The sequence below is a fragment of the Zingiber officinale genome, chromosome 4B (genome assembly GCF_018446385.1).
Source record: "Zingiber officinale cultivar Zhangliang chromosome 4B, Zo_v1.1, whole genome shotgun sequence".
NCBI lineage: Eukaryota > Viridiplantae > Streptophyta > Magnoliopsida > Zingiberales > Zingiberaceae > Zingiber > Zingiber officinale.
In genome coordinates, this window is record NC_055993.1 from 6,193,183 (window position 1) to 6,212,449 (window position 19,267).

General features: G+C 36.7%; 2 protein-coding genes across 4 annotated transcripts; one reads left to right on the plus strand and one right to left on the minus strand.

Annotated features, from left to right (window-relative positions):
• Positions 1 to 3,981: 3,981 nt before the first annotated feature.
• LOC121974580 (interferon-related developmental regulator 2-like) lies at positions 3,982 to 10,449 on the plus strand. Its single transcript, XM_042525696.1, has 13 exons — positions 3,982 to 4,314; positions 4,419 to 4,584; positions 5,648 to 5,728; positions 6,061 to 6,143; positions 6,232 to 6,347; positions 6,446 to 6,556; positions 6,641 to 6,753; positions 6,827 to 7,136; positions 7,223 to 7,306; positions 7,383 to 7,433; positions 7,520 to 7,591; positions 8,460 to 8,522; positions 10,033 to 10,449. Exons 1-13 carry the CDS (start codon positions 4,305 to 4,307, stop codon positions 10,069 to 10,071), a joined length of 1,299 nt encoding a protein of 432 aa, XP_042381630.1. The 5' UTR covers positions 3,982 to 4,304; the 3' UTR covers positions 10,072 to 10,449.
• Positions 10,450 to 10,884: 435 nt separating this feature from the next.
• On the minus strand, positions 10,885 to 17,770 carry LOC121974581 (QWRF motif-containing protein 2-like). Of its 3 annotated transcripts, XM_042525697.1 has the most exons (7): positions 15,989 to 17,761; positions 15,868 to 15,897; positions 14,524 to 14,643; positions 12,504 to 12,620; positions 12,335 to 12,424; positions 11,365 to 11,472; positions 10,885 to 11,264 (listed from the first exon to the last, which is right to left on the minus strand). In XM_042525697.1, the coding sequence occupies exons 1-7, from the start codon at positions 17,336 to 17,338 to the stop codon at positions 11,202 to 11,204; spliced, it is 1,878 nt and encodes a 625-aa protein (XP_042381631.1). In that variant the 5' UTR covers positions 17,339 to 17,761; the 3' UTR covers positions 10,885 to 11,201. The 3 variants fall into 3 exon arrangements, with proteins under 3 accessions (XP_042381631.1, XP_042381632.1, XP_042381634.1); XM_042525698.1 differs by lacking the exon at positions 15,868 to 15,897 and having other exon boundaries at positions 15,989 to 17,743; XM_042525700.1 differs by lacking the exon at positions 10,885 to 11,264 and having other exon boundaries at positions 11,365 to 11,477; positions 15,989 to 17,770.
• Between the last annotated feature and the right edge of the window lie 1,497 nt (positions 17,771 to 19,267).

Consider the following 19,267-nt stretch of genomic DNA (forward strand, 5'->3'; position numbering starts at 1 on the left):
GAGAGGAGAAGGAAGCGCGCTGTTGAGAGAAGGAAGGAAGGCGTAGTTTTGACTTGCGAAGAGGTGCGTCGTCACGTGTCGCTCGCCCGCTGTGTAGAGGAGAAGAGACGCACGAACCCACCTAGGGCAAAAAAAAACTTAACAATTAAAACACGAACTCGGAAAAAATAATATTTTTTTAATAGTTTTTAAAAATTCGGTGGAAAACAAATTAACACAAGCATAGTTACGAATATATAATATAATGTGTTGTATATGTTTGTGTTACAAATATATAATGGGTTACAAATTAACACAAGCATAGTTAATTTGTTTTACAAATATACATGTTTGTGTTACAAAACATATATATATGTTTGTGTTACAAAACATATATATGTTTGTGTTATATATAATCGTAATTATAGATAACACAAGCATATTGTGTTATATATGTTTTTAATATAATATAATATAATATTAACAAAAATTTTATATGCTAAAAAATTTGGTGAAAAATTTGGCGCCTAAAAATAATACTTAATTATGAGGAGATTTATTTTATATTCACATAATGACGGGATTTGTTATCTATAGTTACGAAATTAAAAATTCGTCATTAATAATTTAACTTTTTAACCATGCTTATTTTTGCCCTCATAAAAACTTCAACAATTATGGTTTTAATGACCATTTTTTCATACCCTTATTAAGTTTTCGTCATTAAAAATCAATTTTCTTGTAGTGATGATACCAATTATAGGATCAAGAAATAACGCTAGAGGGGGAGAATAGCGCTCATGGATTTTTCTTAAGAACTCGAGAGATAAAAGCAGTGGAATGATAAAAAGACAATCTTGACACTATTGATTTTACTTGGTTCAGAGCCTATGACAACTCCTACTCCAAGGCATGAAGTCGTCGATCGTTTTTGTTGGGCAATCCACTATCAATTCAAATGTTACACAATTTGAATATGAAAAAAATAAGTATTGTCTAAATTAAAAATATTGATAATTATAAATTTCTGGTGAAGAGTACAGTTGTCGGAGCAACGTCACAACGTAGTAGCATTGAAAATCGGAGTAGTGCGGTGAGCTTTCAAGCATTCAGTTGCTTATGGAAGTTGTATTCTGGTTGAACCCTTCATATAAAGGAGGACCTAGGGGCCTCTATGCCATTGACACACCTCAATAGAAGCTTATCTGATTCACATTCGTTGAGCATTATCCATGTCTAGGCACTTCAATCCCTTTGAGGTGCTTAGATTGTTATCGTGACTAACGCTGAGTAGAGCTCCTCCTGGTCGTCTCTATCTTGTCCCAAGCGCCTCAATCCCTTTGAGACACCTAGATCTGATGTGCGCCGACCAACCAAAAGTTGACACTTCACCTTGCTCTGTGTGCCGAGGTGATAGAGGCGCCTAAACAACTTTCAGGCGCCTATATCTTAAGGCACCTATATGATCCAAGTGCTTGTATAAACTAATCATGATTAGTTAACTCTGAAAAACTAAATTGACACAAATAAATATATAATATGAAATAATAATATTTTGATAGTCTTGGATTGTCCGGATATAACTTTTAGGTTTTAGTTAAATCCTAGGTTAGACCGACGCCCACTGTTCCTTTACTAGGGAACTTGTCCTCACCTACTTTTCTCAAAGAGAGATTACCTTTTCCAAACACCTGTTTGGAATTTTTCTCAATTCTGATCTTGACCTCCAAGACTTTCGCTAGACGTCCAATCCTTGACCTGCCTAGACTTTCACCTAGTGTCCACAACCCCTAGGACTTCTGTCCGATGTCCTTGATTTGCTATGTCTTATGTCCAGTCCACTCGACAAGGACTTCATGCCCAATCTTCTCAACCAGGATTTCGTGCCCAATATTCTTGACCAGGACTTCATGTTCAATCCTTTCGACCAAGACTTCGTGTCCAATTCTTTCGACCAGGATTTCGTGCTCAATCCCTTGACTAGGACTTCATTGCTTAGTCTCAAATAGGTTTTACCTATACACTCAGGTAAGCTTGTTAGATCACAATACAACTTAACTTTGAATCCTTTACTATTATCAAAATCAGGTTCGATTAGCTGGTACTCCCAACACCGACAAATATCACACTTGATCTTAGCTAAAAAGATGAGGAAAGTATATATATTTTCTAATGTCCCTGACCTAAGATATTTATAGAATTTTTTTTTCTTGCGATATTGTCAATCCTAAGACGTGAGACTAAAGAAAATAATGACAGTATATATTTTTATATAAAATAATCAGAGAAAATTATTAATAAAATTTAAAATTATTTTCAGTTTGAAAAGAAAAAATACATTAACAATAAATATGAAACTTCGTGCCCAATACTCTTGACTAGGACTTCATGTTCAATCCTTTTGACCAAGACTTCGTGTCCAATTCTTTCGACCAGGATTTCGTTCTCAATCCCTTAATTAGGACTTTAATGCCTAGTCTTAAATAAGTTTTGCCTGTACACTTAGTAAGCTTGTTAGATCACAATACAGCTTAACTTTGAATCCTTTGATATTATCAAAACTAGGTTCGATTAGCTGGTACTTCCAACACCGACAAATATCACACTTGATCTTAGCTAAAAAGATGAGGAAAATATATTTTCTAATATCGCCGACCTAAAATATTTATAAAAGTTTTTTTGCTTGCGATATTGCCAATCCTAAATGTGAGATTAAAAAAAATAATGACAATACATATTTTATATAAAATAATTAGAAAAAATTATTAATAAAGTTTAAAATTATTTCCAGTTTGAAAAGAAAAAATACATTAACAATAAATATGAAACTACCGCATCCACAATCTCTGGTAAATGTAGGGTGATAAAAATTCTCGTCAAGATTTAACTCTCCCCACCTCTACAACTATTATCCATGATGGTAAAAGATGAATACGCTCGCCCCAGTGCCCCAGTCAACTCGTCTCAGGGCCAATACGGAGGAGGTAAATCACGGATGACTACTAGCTTTTAGAATAGTGACTAACACATACAAACTAAGGTAGGGTAAACTTTTTAACATGACTGGACCCACGTAAAAACCCATACCCTAGAAATTCCGGAAGAGATTTTTTGAGGAGCCTCAGTACCACGTATCCGACGGATAAATAGTTGATAAGAGGGCTAGAACGCGGCACCTCAGTCAACAATGCCCAAAATAGGGACTTAAATTGATAAGAGCATGCGCAGATGAGAACTCGAATTTGGCACCTCAGTTAATGGATAACAATGTCATTATCCATGTGGTAAAAAAGCAATTCGCTCGCCCCCAGCGCCCCCGCCAACCCATCTCTAGGCCAACACAGAGGAGGTAAATCACGGGTGACTACTAGCCATTAGTGCAAATGGCCAAGACATGGGGGAGATTATGCTCGGTCACACCGAGTTTCGACCCCAAGACCTCATGTGGTAACACCCCATGTTTTAACCATCGCACCGCCCCGAACAAATCCAAGGATAATTTCTAAATTATAATAATATAAATTTATAGTTATATAATGATAACCAATATTGATGGGTGCTATTAAAATGAAATGTTTATATTATAAAAGTTATAAATTATAATTACGATAATACAGTTTGTTACGAGAATTGGAGTCTACTGTTGATATAATATTAAGTAAAGATTATATATCCATAATGTAAGAATTTTAAATTATAATTATTATATGTCCATCAGAATTAAAATATTCATATTATAACCCCTATAAATTCATAATTAATATAATAATTTTATAAAACTATATTGATACGGAGCGGATGTTACTTATATCCAAATAAAAATGTCCTTTTGTTTTTGTTTTCCAAAAAACAAAAAGAGAGATTTGTCAGCGACAAAGATAAAAAAAGAGATTATTTTCCGTCTGCTAAATGACAATTTAACCAAAATAGCAAAATAAAGGGAGGGTATTTTAGTAAGAACACTTTTGTAGCCGTATATTCCAGTCCACGCACGGCATCCACAAGGTATCACGTATATTCCGCCTAGCCATTTCTCGATCTCGCCTTTTCTAGGGTTGAATCCTCCATCATCCACCGCCTTCTCGTTCTTTCGTCGGCTCCTCCCTAAATCCTTATCCTCCCCTTTCGCTCCCTTCCGTCGAGGTCTCACATGGATTTTTGCTTCGCCAGCCCAATTGATTGCTTGATTGGCAGCTGCCCGTTGGCGATTCCTTTTTTGCAAGCTCCTTTAGCCTTTGATTCCCTTTGTAGTTTTGGGTTTCCTCCTGCTTAGGTTCAGATCCGGCGCCGGGAGCTCTGATTCTGACGTTTCGGAAGCTTTCGTCATGGGTAAAGGTGAATTCTTACGAAGCTATTCGGATTCTTGAATCGAGTCACGCTTTTTTTTAGAAGGGAGGGTTTAGAGTAAACGAAGCAATCTTGTGTTTTTGGTCTTGCAGTCAGCTGGCGAAAGGCTGGTGCGGACCAATTCGACGGTAGCGATGCCGATAGCTTGAGTTCGGATTCGACGACTTTCTCGGAGCCAACTATGGCTAACGAAACAGAACATGTGAACTCCATAGATTTCCAACTCGAAAAATATATCGATGCTCTCTACGAGAAGAGGTAAATCTCCGTGTTTTCCGTTTCTTTTCCAGCTGTCTTATATTAATTCTTACCTTGTTTTCCTGAACTGATTTCTGTAGGGGAATAATCTTGTTCTAGATTCTTGCTTGATATATATAAACATGACCATTTCCCTTTAAATTGAATGGTATACCTTCTTGATATCTGAACAACATTCGGGAACAGTTGGCAAGTATTGCTTTTTGGTTCCCACAAAATTGTTTTAGATTTTTGGGCTTCTCTGTTGCAACCATAAGCAGTTAAAAATGTGATGATTTATGTAGGATATCCAGTCTCTTTTAGCAGGTTGGACAACATTTTACACTTGCCACTTTAGAAAATGTGCGAGTATTTTGTAACTAATAATAGCGTAGGGTTACCTTTTCAACAAAAGATGTTATTCTTGAAAAAAGAATGTCACGTGAACAATATTTTGAACCAGTTCAAATTATCCTTAAAGTTTGCCACCAGGCGTATCTCACCTGGAAATATATTTTGTGTGCAATATATCTTATGCCTAAGATTCCCCTTCTCCATAGTTTATGGAAAGAGCTCTTAGGAGTGAGATTTATTTTTTCTTTAGTTATTACAATATCAGACAGTGTTCCAGATGTGCATTATTACTTATTAGTTTTAGTTGGGCCTTATTCATATCTATTTGGCACCTTTTTGCAAACCATGGGCATTAAAATTTTCGTCGGATAAATGAGTTTTTCATGTTAGTGATTTCTCACATATAGTAGCCATATCAAGGTATAAGTATTACTTGCATAATTGGAGGTGTGTGTGCCTGTAATATCTGTTTGAGTTGTCAACAGGCTTGTATGCGTTAGTGGTGCAGTATTCACCTTAAAACTTAGTTTTTTGGAGTGATATTGTGTTAGTGATTTTACCCTGTTTTAGGCTAATTGCCTGGTTTTCTCATTTAAAAGCTGATCGTGCATCTAATTGTATGCATGGCAAACTTGTATTTTATATTTTTTTTGTGCTATGTTTTTGATCTTATCACATATCACTGAGTTAAGGTTGAAGCATTCTTATGAAATTTGATTCTATGGTGAAGGGGATCTGTGAGAGAGACAGCTTTGCTGGGGCTTGCTGAGGCATTTGAAGGGCAGGTCCTCCTTCCATTTATTGAGAATAAGTAAGTGCAAACTGTAAGTATTGTTAAATATGCTGGTACTTTTTTGTGTCAGCGATCAAGATTATTGCACTATACATATTCCACATATTGTTAGATTATAAGCGTGTTAGAATTACTCCTCTGTCTTCTAGCATCGTAGATTTGTATTCCAGTGGAAATGCTTTTCAAATTTGAAGTTTGAAATTATGGTCACTACATTCTCTATGACCTCAGTCTGTAAAATAGCTTGGTAATTGATGCACACTTTATAATTGAGAAGGCATTGTGTCTGTACTCCATCGGCAAGGAGTACATTCTCTAAATTTGTTGGTATGTTTTATGATCTGCCTCAGATGTATTACATTGCTACATCAGTATCTAGCTTCAATAAAAAAGGGTTCTTCCAAGGAGGCTTGTTTAGCTTCTCGAACCATAGGTAATGCTCAATCTTGTCTAATAATTATTTTCTTCTTCTTCTTCTTCTTCTTCTTATTATTATTATTTTTAAATTTTTTTTTTTTAAGGATTGCTGGCCATCACTGTTGGGGCTGGAAATAAGGCTCATGAAATTATGGAAGAATCAATATACCCACTTTCTCAGGCCCTTGTATCAGGGTCAGATAAGACAAAGAAAAAAGCAGTATGCTCTATGGCTCTGTTGAGTGCCTTAGCTACCTTCCTGGTAGCTCAGACATGGTTCTTTGTAACTTCTCTAATCTTATGTGAAATGGTATGCAGGTGATAGATTGCCTAGCCCTTGTAACATTTATAGGTGCAAATGATCTGATTGAAACTGAGGGGTCCCTGAAGATCATATGGCAAGTAATTTATCCCAAGTCAGGGCCTAATGTAAGTATGGTGTTCTTTCAACCATTCTTGTCCTCTGTTGTTATATCCTTCACATAAACTCACTATTTTTACCTTTTTCTGCAGGTAGGTTCAGTTAAAAAGCCAGACTCAGCTGTATTATCATCTGCCATTTCTGCATGGTCATTTCTTTTGACAACTATCAGTAGTTGGAGAATCAATCCTGATAGCTGGAAAGAGTATGGAGACTTTACCTCATGCTTGGTTTTATTGTTTAAACTACTAGTACTCTAAAAGGATACATGATTTCAGGTCAATTTCATTCCTTTATAATCTTCTAGAAGACCCAGATCGTTCTGTCCGAATTGCTGCTGGAGAAGCATTAGGCCTTTTCTTTGAGCTGGGGATACTTGATATGAATTTCCAAAGAGAAGACACAAACATTGATAAGCTTGAACGTGAGATTTCAAAACATGGAGCATTTCATCATTTGCAAGGTTTGAAGGCTAAGATATTAGCAAGAGCCTGTGACCTCTCAACTGAAGCTGGTGGGAAGGGCACTGACAAGAAAAATCTCAATGATCAACGAGAATTATTCCAGAAGTTTTTGGATTTTGTGGAGGTTATTTGCATTTCTTTGTGCTCTTGAGTCTGCTATTTACCACTTGTTCCACTGGATTATGACATTGAGGTTTGTTTTTTGTCCAGACTGGTGATTGTCCTGAAACATTGCTGAAGATTTCAAGAAAACAGCGATTTTTGACAACTTCCACGTGGGCTCAGATGTTACAAGTATTAATTGCTTCTTTTATGTGTCTGAGTCTAAAATGTACCTTATGATGAACTTTATCTGTTATTTGCTCTGCAGTTGAACTTCTTGAAAGGTTTCCTTGGGAAAGGCTTTCTGAAGCATGCACAGGTTTAAATTTAGTCTGTTTTGTGTGTTCATTTCCACAATAAGCATCTTCACATGTTCAAATTGATGTTTCCTTGTGGTTTAAACAGGATAACGAACTACTTCATGATATTTTTGACTTTGCACAAGATAGGATGGGGATGCTATCGACAAGGAAAAAGGTTTGTTTTGGTTTCTCTTCTGGAAAATTCGTAGTTCTTATCTGGTTTAATGATATTTTAGTCTATACTATTGTGATATACAAAGGTCTTGCCAGTACTCTGTCCTGCTTTGCTATTCCTTTTGTTTTTTTTCCTTGACACATTTTTCATTTCTTATGTTGGTAAAGTTGGCAGGATCAGTTATTGATTTTAGGACTTTTTGGTGTGGGATCTATTCTAATTGCATAATTAGCCTGCTTGGTTTTGTTTCGCTCATGGGAATTATTTATATTTAGTTATCCTTTGTATTGTGAATAAAAAAATGACCTTGTCAATCCCAATGGTATGAAGTACACACAGCTCCATGATGAAAGATATATAGAGCACTCTAAATTGATGATATGCAGCTTGATGTCGAGGTAGTATTGTGAAGTAGGCAATTCTCATATAGTTCTTCTATTTCATGCGATGTGCTCTTTTTGCTACAAAAAACGATTGGTTTATAGAATGTGGCACTTGAACTCATGAATAATGTTTTATTTATTTTTCCATTTTAGAGTGCTAGAAATATACTTGTAGTGGCTTTTTCCCAGTGTAACTGCTGCTGAGACATTTGACAATCTTTTGTAAACAAATGTCTCAAAGCTACAACACCAAAAGTCAATGAAATTAAATTATTGAGTTCAAAATGATACTTTATTATTCGTTTCTTCCCTTTTATCACCATGGCCAATTTAGGGATGTTTTGGATCATATTATTGTTTTCCATCTTATTGCTTTTGAACTTGAATGTGGTTGTTTCTCATTTACTTGTGGTTATATCTAGTTTCGTGCACTTTACTTGCTAACACAATTATGTTATCTTGCTAACAAAATTTTTTTTTTGCAGATCTCCAAATCAGATGACAAAGGTTGGACTCAAAAGATGAACAAGGATCGGAAGCTAGCTCAGGTGCTTTGCTCTATTTTTAAGCTATGCATGTAGCTTCTTCCCTCTCATTTTCTTTCCTTCATGTTTGTTTATATTGACACGCTGCATAGAGGCTATGTATGATTGATCATGTCGTAGTTATTCAGTCAGGCCTCGGACAGAATAGTGTGATTATATTAGTATAGCTCCGATTGATGATCATATTATTCAATAAATTGGTTGAATCTATTAAAACGATTATCAAAATTTGTAGTTAGAATGGTTAAATCTATTATTAGAGTATAATTAATTCCGAGGGATAGAGTGAGGCTAAGGAAAATAGTGTTCAATGTAATTACTTAAAATTTATATAATTAATTTAAATATTATTGATTTTTGTGAGATAATTAATGGCAATTTACCAAATGGTGCATCTACGTTTCTGAATTGATCAAAAGGTGCATGTTATTTTAGTATTTACCAAAGGGAGCACCTTTTCAAGTGCACTTCCCGTTCTACCCTCATGATAAATCTAACTTTTTAGCATTTTTTTTCAATCATTTTCCTCTCTCTTCTCTTTCCTCTCTCCTATGCATGCAACTTCTCTTTCTTCCCTCTTTGCATGGATGAATAACATATGGATAACATTTTATAAGGTTTAATTGATTTTTTATAACATTTAAGTATATTTGGAGAGATCATATCAGACCCACGTTCTATATCAGGTTCAACGTTGAAAATTTTGGCGATTATTCCTTATTACATTTTAACACCTCCGAGAAGCCAAAATAAACAATGGATAGCATATTTGAACTCCTTGCAACCTCATAAATTCATAGGAACTGAAACGGGTGCAATCAGAGTTCTCTAGGTCCATCAGTAAATCATTATTTATTTCAGTTTATCCAAATATATTTAAATGTTATAAAAAATCAATTAAACCTTATAAAATGTTATTCATCTATGCAAAGAGGAAAGAAAGAGAAGAGAGAAGAAAAAATAATTGGGAAGTTGCATGCATAGGAGAGAGAAAAGAGAAAAGGAAAAAAATTGCAGAAAAAGTTAGGGTGCGTTTGGTTTGCACCGTTTTCATTTTCATTTTCTGGAAAACGCGCGTTTTCTAGAAAATAGAAAACGATTTTTTGTCATTCTCTGTTTTTCTAGAAAACGATAGCCAATTTTTTAGAAAACGCGCGCGGAAAACGCAAACCAAACACCATTTTCCAGAAAACGCGTGTTTTCCAGAAAATGAAAATGGAAAACGCGCGTACCAAACGCCCCCTTAGATTTGCCAGGAGGTAGAACGTGTATTTAAAAAAGTGCTCCCTTTGGTAAATATTAAAGTGACATACGCTTTTGATCAATTCAAAAACTTAGATGCACCATTTGATAAATTCTCTGATAATTAATGTAGGTGATTCTAAATGGTCGGGGCAATCGCAGTTTGGCTTAATGAAACAATATGTTTTTGCTGTTTAAAGTTTCAAGATAGTCGTTCTATATAAATGATACAAATTATGTTCGACTAACGTCGAGAACGTTCTGTTTGCAGGTAAGGAAACAAGGCCATCTAATTCCTGAAGACGACTGAAACTAAAAAAATCTTCTACATAATATAATGATGCTGCTGGTTTGTGCTGAAACAAACATGGTCATAATGAGGCTAATAAACAATTTTCTTTTCTCAAGCTTATAGTTTGCCTTTATTATATGCTACATCAATCCAATAATGGGTCTGATGAGTAGTAGATACTATAACAACAAGCCACAGGATCCAATCTGATTGGGAAGGCTTATTGTTTGCAATTTATGTAATTTGTACTGCGACATTTTGCAGCATGGTCTCTGCTTCCTCGATAGTTTGGTCCTTTGGCCTTTTGTTATCAAAAGCAGGGTGCTCAATTCTTGTAGTTTGGTTTTTTGCAGAATTATAATCACCTATATATATTTTTTCAATTAATTTTCTTTATGTATTCTGAATCATCGCGAGCAATTACGTAAAGGATCCGGATTTGATTTCTCTATTGCACGAGGGTAAATCTACAAAACGTAGCATATCGAAAGGAATTTTGTTATTTTGTTTCTCTATGGATAACCCTTAATTTTAAAAAATGTTCATTGAATTTTTAAAATTCAATATATTTAAATTTGTTATTTTATTTTTGATTATGAACATTACTAATTACTCGACGAAATTATATATATATATATATATATATATATATACCCATGGTTCAAGAAGCAAAGGTGTATCCGATGCAATGGAATAGGATTTCTAAAGGATGATTGTTTCTTAAATCTAAAATGCTGGACTGATAAGGCATCTGAGTGCTTCCCGATTTAATATGGTGGCTGATGAAAAATTTCGGCACAAGTTAGAAACTGAAGCAAACACGTCCCTCATTAGTAGCAACAAACACTTTTTACACGACATTCTCTTTGATCAGCATAACAAATACAACGTTCTGTATGGGGTTCGGTGACACAACAATACAATCAGAAAGAGAGAACCAAAAAAAACAGAGGAAAAGAATATAAAACAAAAAAGAAGTTACATAAATAGGCAAGGAAAGACGATACAAGTAGTACAAAAGCACTCACTTTTCATCAAGCAAACATTTCTTCACACTTTATTACCTTCACAATGCTCCAGATGTAAAAAAGAGGAGTTTGCTGTCATGTTAGTGATCACAAGTTTGGTAATTGAATATTCCCTGTGCTTTATCTCTCGCTTTCTGTTCGTCTTAGTTGTAAAAGATGCCCTTGGATACTGCACTGCTTTACCTGGTTCATGAATTTGAGGTAAAAATAACCAAGGGAGGTTAGAACAGTAAATCATTTTCCACTATAGAACTCGTAGCAGGGGTGTGGAGGTCAAACTTACATGCAGAGCTGCAAGGGTAGTCAAGAGATTTCTTGATCGGGAGAGAAGCGCTTGCTCTTGCAGAACTAGTTTAGTAATTTCGGAAGCAAAACTACTCACACCCTCTACCTGTACTAAAAAACAAATGCATGAAGTTATTATAGTGGGTTATTATTAGTAATTTCAGAACAGTTGAATGCTAATACAAGTTAATGTAAGTCATAGGAGCAGGTCAGACAGACACAATAGAAGTTCACTCGGAAATTGTGTAACCAATATGAACCAGGATATTGTTGGCGGGACATTGAAGAACTAACAGTAGGGAAAAAGAGAACAATAATTAATCAAGTAGATGGATACAATGAAGATAAGCTTCTGTAAAGTGCAACTAGAAGAAGTGTGAAGCAGACCCAAGATGAAAAAAAAAAAGCAACTAAAAAGCATCTAAAATCTGTGATAAGATGTGCTACAAAAGACGTACAGAAGATTCTAAAAGCTTTCTTAAATGAACCTAATTTCCAATTTGCACTAATCATAAGCTGATGTTTGATAAAAATAGTCCATAAACTGGATTATATATTGTCAACCATAATAAGCTAGGAAAACAACTCTTAAAGATTACACTCTCTTTAGATATTGTGACACTTTTCTTTTAGTTATCTTATGGATTATACTTGGTATTTACCAGAGAGGTATACCACATGTGAACATCTGATACGTCTCCAACAAGAATTAACTTACAATTTAAGTCGCCCAAGATTTTTATTGTATATATTAACTTTGCAACTAGCACTCACTGGCTTGTATCAGAAACCTTGTTCACCAATTTTTGACCAAGTGATTGTATATGACAACAAATCAATGCAAATGGCTGTGTCAAGAATAAACTGGGAAAAGGAATTTACAGGCAATTGCTAGAAATTGAAAGTGGAACACGCCAGAATTAGAACAACCAAGAGAATGGCATGAGGAATGTACTAGAGATAGTCACCTTAGATAATAGAGAGCATATTGAAGATCCCATAACCTGCATCATATTAAGTGCTGAGCCAACAGCATCCTTGACTTCCAGGATATCTGCCTGTTCAACGGTTTGCAACCAAAGTTTGATTGAGATTTCTGAATTTATTTGTGAACATGAAAACTCAGGAAATGCAAACCTTGGCTCCACTAACTATAGGAAGACGAAGTGTGCTAGCCTTCAGTGCTTCAGTAGCTCCTGATAATGAGCTTGAATGATCTCTCTTCAAAATTAACAGCTCTTCCAGAGAGGCCATCTACATCAACCATGTTGTGATATGTTCAAGTACAGACAACTCATATACAAATCAAAAACAAGGAAAACAATATTTATTCAGAAAAGAATTTTGAAGTATGAACTATCTGTTCAAGGCCAATAATAGGGGGAAAAAAGAACCAGCAGCTTACCCACTATCATCTACTGCAAAAAAAAAGGGCAGCCCGGTGCACGAAGCTCCCGCCATGCGGGGTCCCGGGAAAGGATCCATTGTACGCAGCCTTACCTGCTTCTTTTTGCAAGAGGTTGTTTCCAGGATTCGAACCCGTGACCTTTTGGCCACATGGCAACAACTATCATCTATTGCAAAAATTTTCCTTAAACTAATAGTATCAGATTATACATCTATAACGTAAAATATTACCAAGGTTTCTTGACATAAACGACCCCATTTGCTAAGAGTAGAATGCACCTCATATGATCTATCTAGGATTGCATGGAATACACAGAACTACAATGAGTCTCCTCTATGGTTTGCAGATAATAGTTGAGCACAAGCAATTTTAGCCGACTTACTTGCCATATAGCATGCCACATTGAGCGGTGTGGCACATCAGTCTGATGGTTTTAATAATATATCCCACTAGTTGTCCCGTGGTCACCATATATGGTATTTTTTGGAAAACAGACATCCAGAAGTCAGATATATGTCAAGAGGTTATTTGGACCAAATGGAGCCTAAAATATCAAAGATCATTTGTGCCCTTCTCAGTAGATTATACAAAGAGTTATTGAGGTTTGTCAGATCAATTGAAATGCATGACCGGGACCCTTGCACTCAGAGAGAAGTAGGACAAGTGGAGTTCAATGAAAGCTTAATTGGAGTACTGACCTTGCACTTGGAAAGAAGCAGGACAAGTGAAGTTCAATCAAACTTAGTTGGAGTATTGACCTGCACAGCCTGCCTATCAAATATGACCAAACCAAATAGGATTTGTCTCTCATAGTTTCAACATTTCAGGATTATCTCATCCAAAAGTCATACCACATGGTAGACGACCTTTTTTCTTTTGTTTTTATTGTGTGTAAAGTTAACCCAATCTTTTCTTCATTAAATATAGTGTGCCAAATAGTAAGGTAGGTGTGTACTGGTAGACCTAGTGCCAATTAAGTTCCATGGTTTGAACATGAATCACTTAGATCTTCCCCAATATATTCTAAGATGTAGTCTGCTGACATAAAACAAAGAGGGAATTATATATTGGTATGTTTCTAGCTCCATTTAAAATGACAAGTTATTTTTGTGTAAGAGATAATATATAATTTGACTTTGTTAGCTTTCTCCAATGCAAACATAATATGCATGATCCTAGTGATCATACTAAAGAAGACAAATATTAATGGGATAAAAAGCAGATTGTTGGAAAGGAAAGGAACTATTAATTAGAGTTGAGAAGGTGCTAAGTGTAGAGGGTGACCAAGTGAAAATCTAGTTCATCCAATTATAAATGATATAAAAAATTTAAATACTATTATTATATAGTCCCACATAGAGTTCAATTCAGGGATAAAATAGATGTTGTCATCCCGAATAGATTCCTAGAGGTGTTAGTTTATCACTTTGGGATCATGGTCAACACTAATTTCTAGATGATGATGATGATAGATTCCTAGAAGACGTGTTAATCTGTCACTTTGGGATCATGAGCTGGAACTGCATATGACATGAGCAATTTTTTCTGTATATTCTGAGCACCATTTGTTTGTTCATGACAAGAATTCATTGACATTCAATAAGGTAAACAAGATACAGATAGGTTGACTTCTTTACTGATGATCCACTAATCAAGTTACTGGATCTGTTTATTTAATTATAAGAGAGGCATGAAGAATGATAAGAGCAACCTGCGGACGATAAAATCAAACTTAAAACAAAGACTTACTTGCCCCTTAAGAATAGAAAATAGCTTTAAATGTTGGGTCAGACGTTGTAGCTTGATCCTTTTAATAGTGATGGAATCACGCAACTCTGTGATAGTTTTCCATGCATTATGGATAATTTTCTGGAAATACCAAACATAAGCATTAAGCAATAGATCATCACCAAATTTCGTTGACATGGAAGAGAGAATCAAAATCTTGAGATCACAAATGAAATAACTAGACTTTTTGGGCACACAAAAAGAATGAGAACGGTGTAACTAAATGTGACCAAATACATACAACCAATATAAATCAAAGTTAGTAGGCTAAATAAAATCAATGCTATATCTAAGCTATAGAAACGATTTATTTTCTTATGACATTAGTCATTTGTTTTAACATTATACAAAACACTGACCTTGAATACAATTTCATTGTCATTAGATGATTACATGCAATACCTTTCCTTTTGGACTGGAGGGTTATAGCAGTTGTAGAGATTTTAATTTTCATTTTTTGATCTTAACCATGTAGGAAAGTATCTTTTGCATTGTCTTTTTTCTTATTCCCAAAATACCATTCATTTTTTTGTCCTTGATAATGAAATAAAATATCAAGGTAAACTAGAAAAAGGAAGAATAACAATTCATCTAGCTACTTAAGTTGTATAAATAGGTTGATGCCATTTAACCCAGGCAATAAAATCCTTAAAACCAGCAGTCATGTTATATTTGATATAATCCTTCTTGCATTGTCAATCTCCTCATATATTTGAACTGAACAATCTTAACCTGCCTTGCCATGCACATAAAATGAAATCTAAAGACGTGTGGGCCTTCCTCATTCAATTCTTTTAAACCTTGAAATTTGTATATGACTATTAATCAGATCAATTGAGAACATTTGGTTTTCCCAAAAGAAAACATCGGCAATAAATTAGGAGGCAAAGAAATTGAAATTTGGTAGTCTTGGCTACTGAAATATCATTTTTGAACTGTAATTTCAATACACTAATTAGATACTGTTATTCTATGAGCATAATTTTTTCCTTCTAAAATATATGGATGTCAAGACTTGGAAATTTGTGCAAATATTGGTAGTAGCCAAATCTGACAGCATTACATGAGTAGGCAAGACTGATTTTTTGGGACAGTTTCAACTCAAGATTCAAGATGCTTGTATGCATCCCAAACTTACTCTTATTGGAAGAGAAGTTTAATTCTAACTCAAAACACAAACAAATAAAATATAATTTCTTATAAATAAGCAAAATACAGTGAATGGAAACTCCAACGATGCAGCAAAGGGACATGCAAACACAATTTCGAGCCAAAGCAAACTACTTAGTGGAGTAACCAACTTACGAAGTAAAACCACATTCCTCCCATACCGCGCTGGAGAAAAGACACAAAAAGGAAAGGAACTAAGATAAACTACCTAAACTACTGAAAATTATGGATGTTTTGTAATAGATCAACATGTTACCTCTACAGTTAGTTTCTCCACTAGAAGAGCAGTATCAGACCTGGCATTAACAAATCGCCACTGTAAATGTCGGTTATCAAACAACCTCAATGAGTGAGCCTCCTCAATCCGATTTTCCCCTTTCTTTGTTCTCCGCACTTCAGCAGCAAAGCTTATGATTGAAGGTGCATTGCCTGGGTGACTTAGCGGGGAGGTACCCAATGAAGCATTACTTCTTGTCCGAAGAGCAGTTAAACCCCTCGTTGCTGAAGCAGCAAGCTTACTTGGAGAAGGAGTTCTCATGGGTCGGAGAGGTGAAGAAGCTGACCTTGGAGAAGACAAAGAGCCATCCACCGACGGTTTCTTTATTAGGCTCAATTTTTGCTGTCCCGCAGACCTTGAATCTGGTGAAGAAACAGGAGAGTATGGTTCAGGATGCCTACCCGTCCTGCTTGTCTCCTGGCAAAACCTTGCTGGCACATTGATCCAACTGGGAGACACCTTTTCCCGGGACGACAATTTGGATTCGCGAATACCCGAACTGCTCCCAGAGGAGAAGCTATCCGTATCGAATGAAGCTGAGACATCAATCCCATCCAACGACGCCCTCCTCGCACAGTCATCAAACATCCTTGATCGCTGGAGCAACCTGAAGGTAGCCAAGCTCGTTTCTTTCTTGTCAGACGAATAATTCAACCCATCAACCAACGAATTAGACGGTTGGACTCTAGAGGATGGCCATCTATGATGGTTTTCAAAGGGCTTCGAGTTCTCCAAATGATCGCCACTCTTCCTTGGTGCAGCGGCACTGGCACTAGATCGCCGCCGCTCAGGCGTGGCCTTTCTGGTAGGGCTGGGGGATGCGGTCTTAGCGCGGCTGGTCTGGTAAAAGAACGACTCCCCTTGAAACGACACAGAGAGGCTCCGGGTTGTCATACAGAGGGCACGGTTTGCCGAAGAAGAGGGCTCCGGTGTGGCCGGCCGCGAAGCGGCACGAGGCGTCGCAGGCCGCGCCCGATCCACGGAGTGGGATCGCTTCTGCGATGCGGATTGAGGCAATGCCCGCGGCGTCGAGGGCCGCGCAGCCAGGAGCGGCGACGGGGAGCGCCACGCGCTCGACGAAGAGCCCGAAGAAGAGAACGAAGTCACGGTTGAGAACGAAGAGGCGGGACCGTAGGACGAGAGATACCGAGACTCGATCTCCTTCGCCCGAGTCCACCTCCCGCCGGCAGCGCCGGCATTGCCCTTCTCGGAAGGGATCAGCGGCGAGCGGCGAGGGATGAGGGGATCTCCCCGATTCGGAGAGGCCGAGCCGCTCTTACGCCTGTGCGGAGGATTCCGAGACGCGGCGGCCGCCATCGCCGCCGCCATCTCCCTCGCCGGAGATCTCGGCGGCCTATGTTGATCTCCGGGTCGGCACCAAGGGCGGAGTACCGGCCTCGAGCGAAGTTTCTCCAACAAAGACGCGATTCATCCCATCACACTGCACCGGCCCAGGAAGCGAAGGGCGGTGACAGGAAGGGCGGAGCACCGGACTCGAGCTCCTCCTCTACCACTTTTGTAGCAAAGTAAAATGAGAGAGAGAGAGAGAGAGAGAGAGAGGGGAGTGAGGCAGGTGCGCCAGTGTGTGTGGATTCTCTTTACAAAATGACAAAATGGTGGTTATAGTTTTTTTTTTTCGCTCGTCTTCTGTCTCCAATAGACAATGTATAAGCTTTGTATGTTACTGTCATATTAGCATCTAATTAAATTGTTAATACACTGTCAGTGTACATGGTGGCACTAGAATCAATTTTGGATCCAACTTTGGGCAACTCGATAAAATGAGCTACGATCGAGCCCGAGACGGAGACAGCCGAACAACTACCTTAGTCCCAATTGAATTCGGGAAGAATTAGTAGCTTCATAAGATCAAGTAGAATGTCGAACTGTGTTCTATATTCTTTAACAAAAAAAAATTATAAACAAATTCATAAAACGATATTACCTTAAAATTTATATGCGTATTTATTTAAACAGAAATTTGTATCATTAAAATTGCGGGTGGAAAATAAAAAGTGGTCCGTAGAAGTGGGCCACACCTTGGTGCGGTGGATGGACCTCAGGAAGATGGCGAGACTTTGGGACCTTGTCGTTGACGTTAAAACATGCACTAATTATTCATTTATTCTTGAGGTTAAACGTTTCCTGTCTCTTTTATATTTATAAAAACATGAGTGGATTTTTTTTTTAAAAAAAAAAACTCAGGGAAATGCATAAAATGATGAGGCTTATGAAAATAAAAATAATGTGTCATAAATTTATAAATTTATATGTTTATTCCTTTTTTTTTTTGAAATTTTTTCTAATTATTAATCGTTACTCTATATTTATATATACACACATGCTCTAGAATTATACCCTAGACATATTTGCACGAGTGACGATAAATAATATCCAATGTGATGATTTGACATGATTAAAATTTATTTTTTATTTCTCTTTTATCTGGATGTAATATTTTTCTCTTTTTATATATATAAAATAGATAATATTCCATGTGAATGATTTGATATGGTCAGAACTTATGTTTTTTATTTCTCTCTCTCATGTGTATGGATCACTTTTCTCTATTCTGCATATAAGATGGTAATGGTTAGAGCCGTTAATTTTAGTTAGATCTGTCGAGTTGATCAACCTTGTCAAATAATTTAAATGGATTGGATTAAAATTTTATTAACTTAAGACTCATCGTGCGCCGACCCGCCTAGACCCGCGACTAATGCGGGTTAATCCGCGATGGACTTGGGTTGACCCCACAGGTTGAGAAAACACATACCAGCTAAGTTTTATGTCAATTTATTTCTTTTTCTTATAATTTTGAAATAAAAATAATATATTTTTTTTTATCAAATATGTGTACTCATTTGTATCAATTTATATTTAAATATATAATTTTAAATATATTTAATTGATGAAATTTTTCTGAAGTAAACGTTGAAAATATACAATTTTTTTTTAAAAGAATGATGGGTTCACGGGTTGGCCTACCTAACCCATAGCCTGCCTTAGATTGGGGATTTATCAACCCGTCAAAATGATAAGTCGATCGGCCCCACCAAATGGCTAGTCTACCACGGACCGACCCACCTTGCCATGGATTGACCCGTCTAATAACTCTAGCATTGGTGCTGGTTTCAAACCAGCGCTAGTGCTGACACTAGAGTTGGTTCTGGCCTTTAATCGGCACCAGTGCTGGTTTGAAATCAATACCAATATGGTGTCGGTCGTTAACCAGCACCAGTGCTGGTTTACAAACAG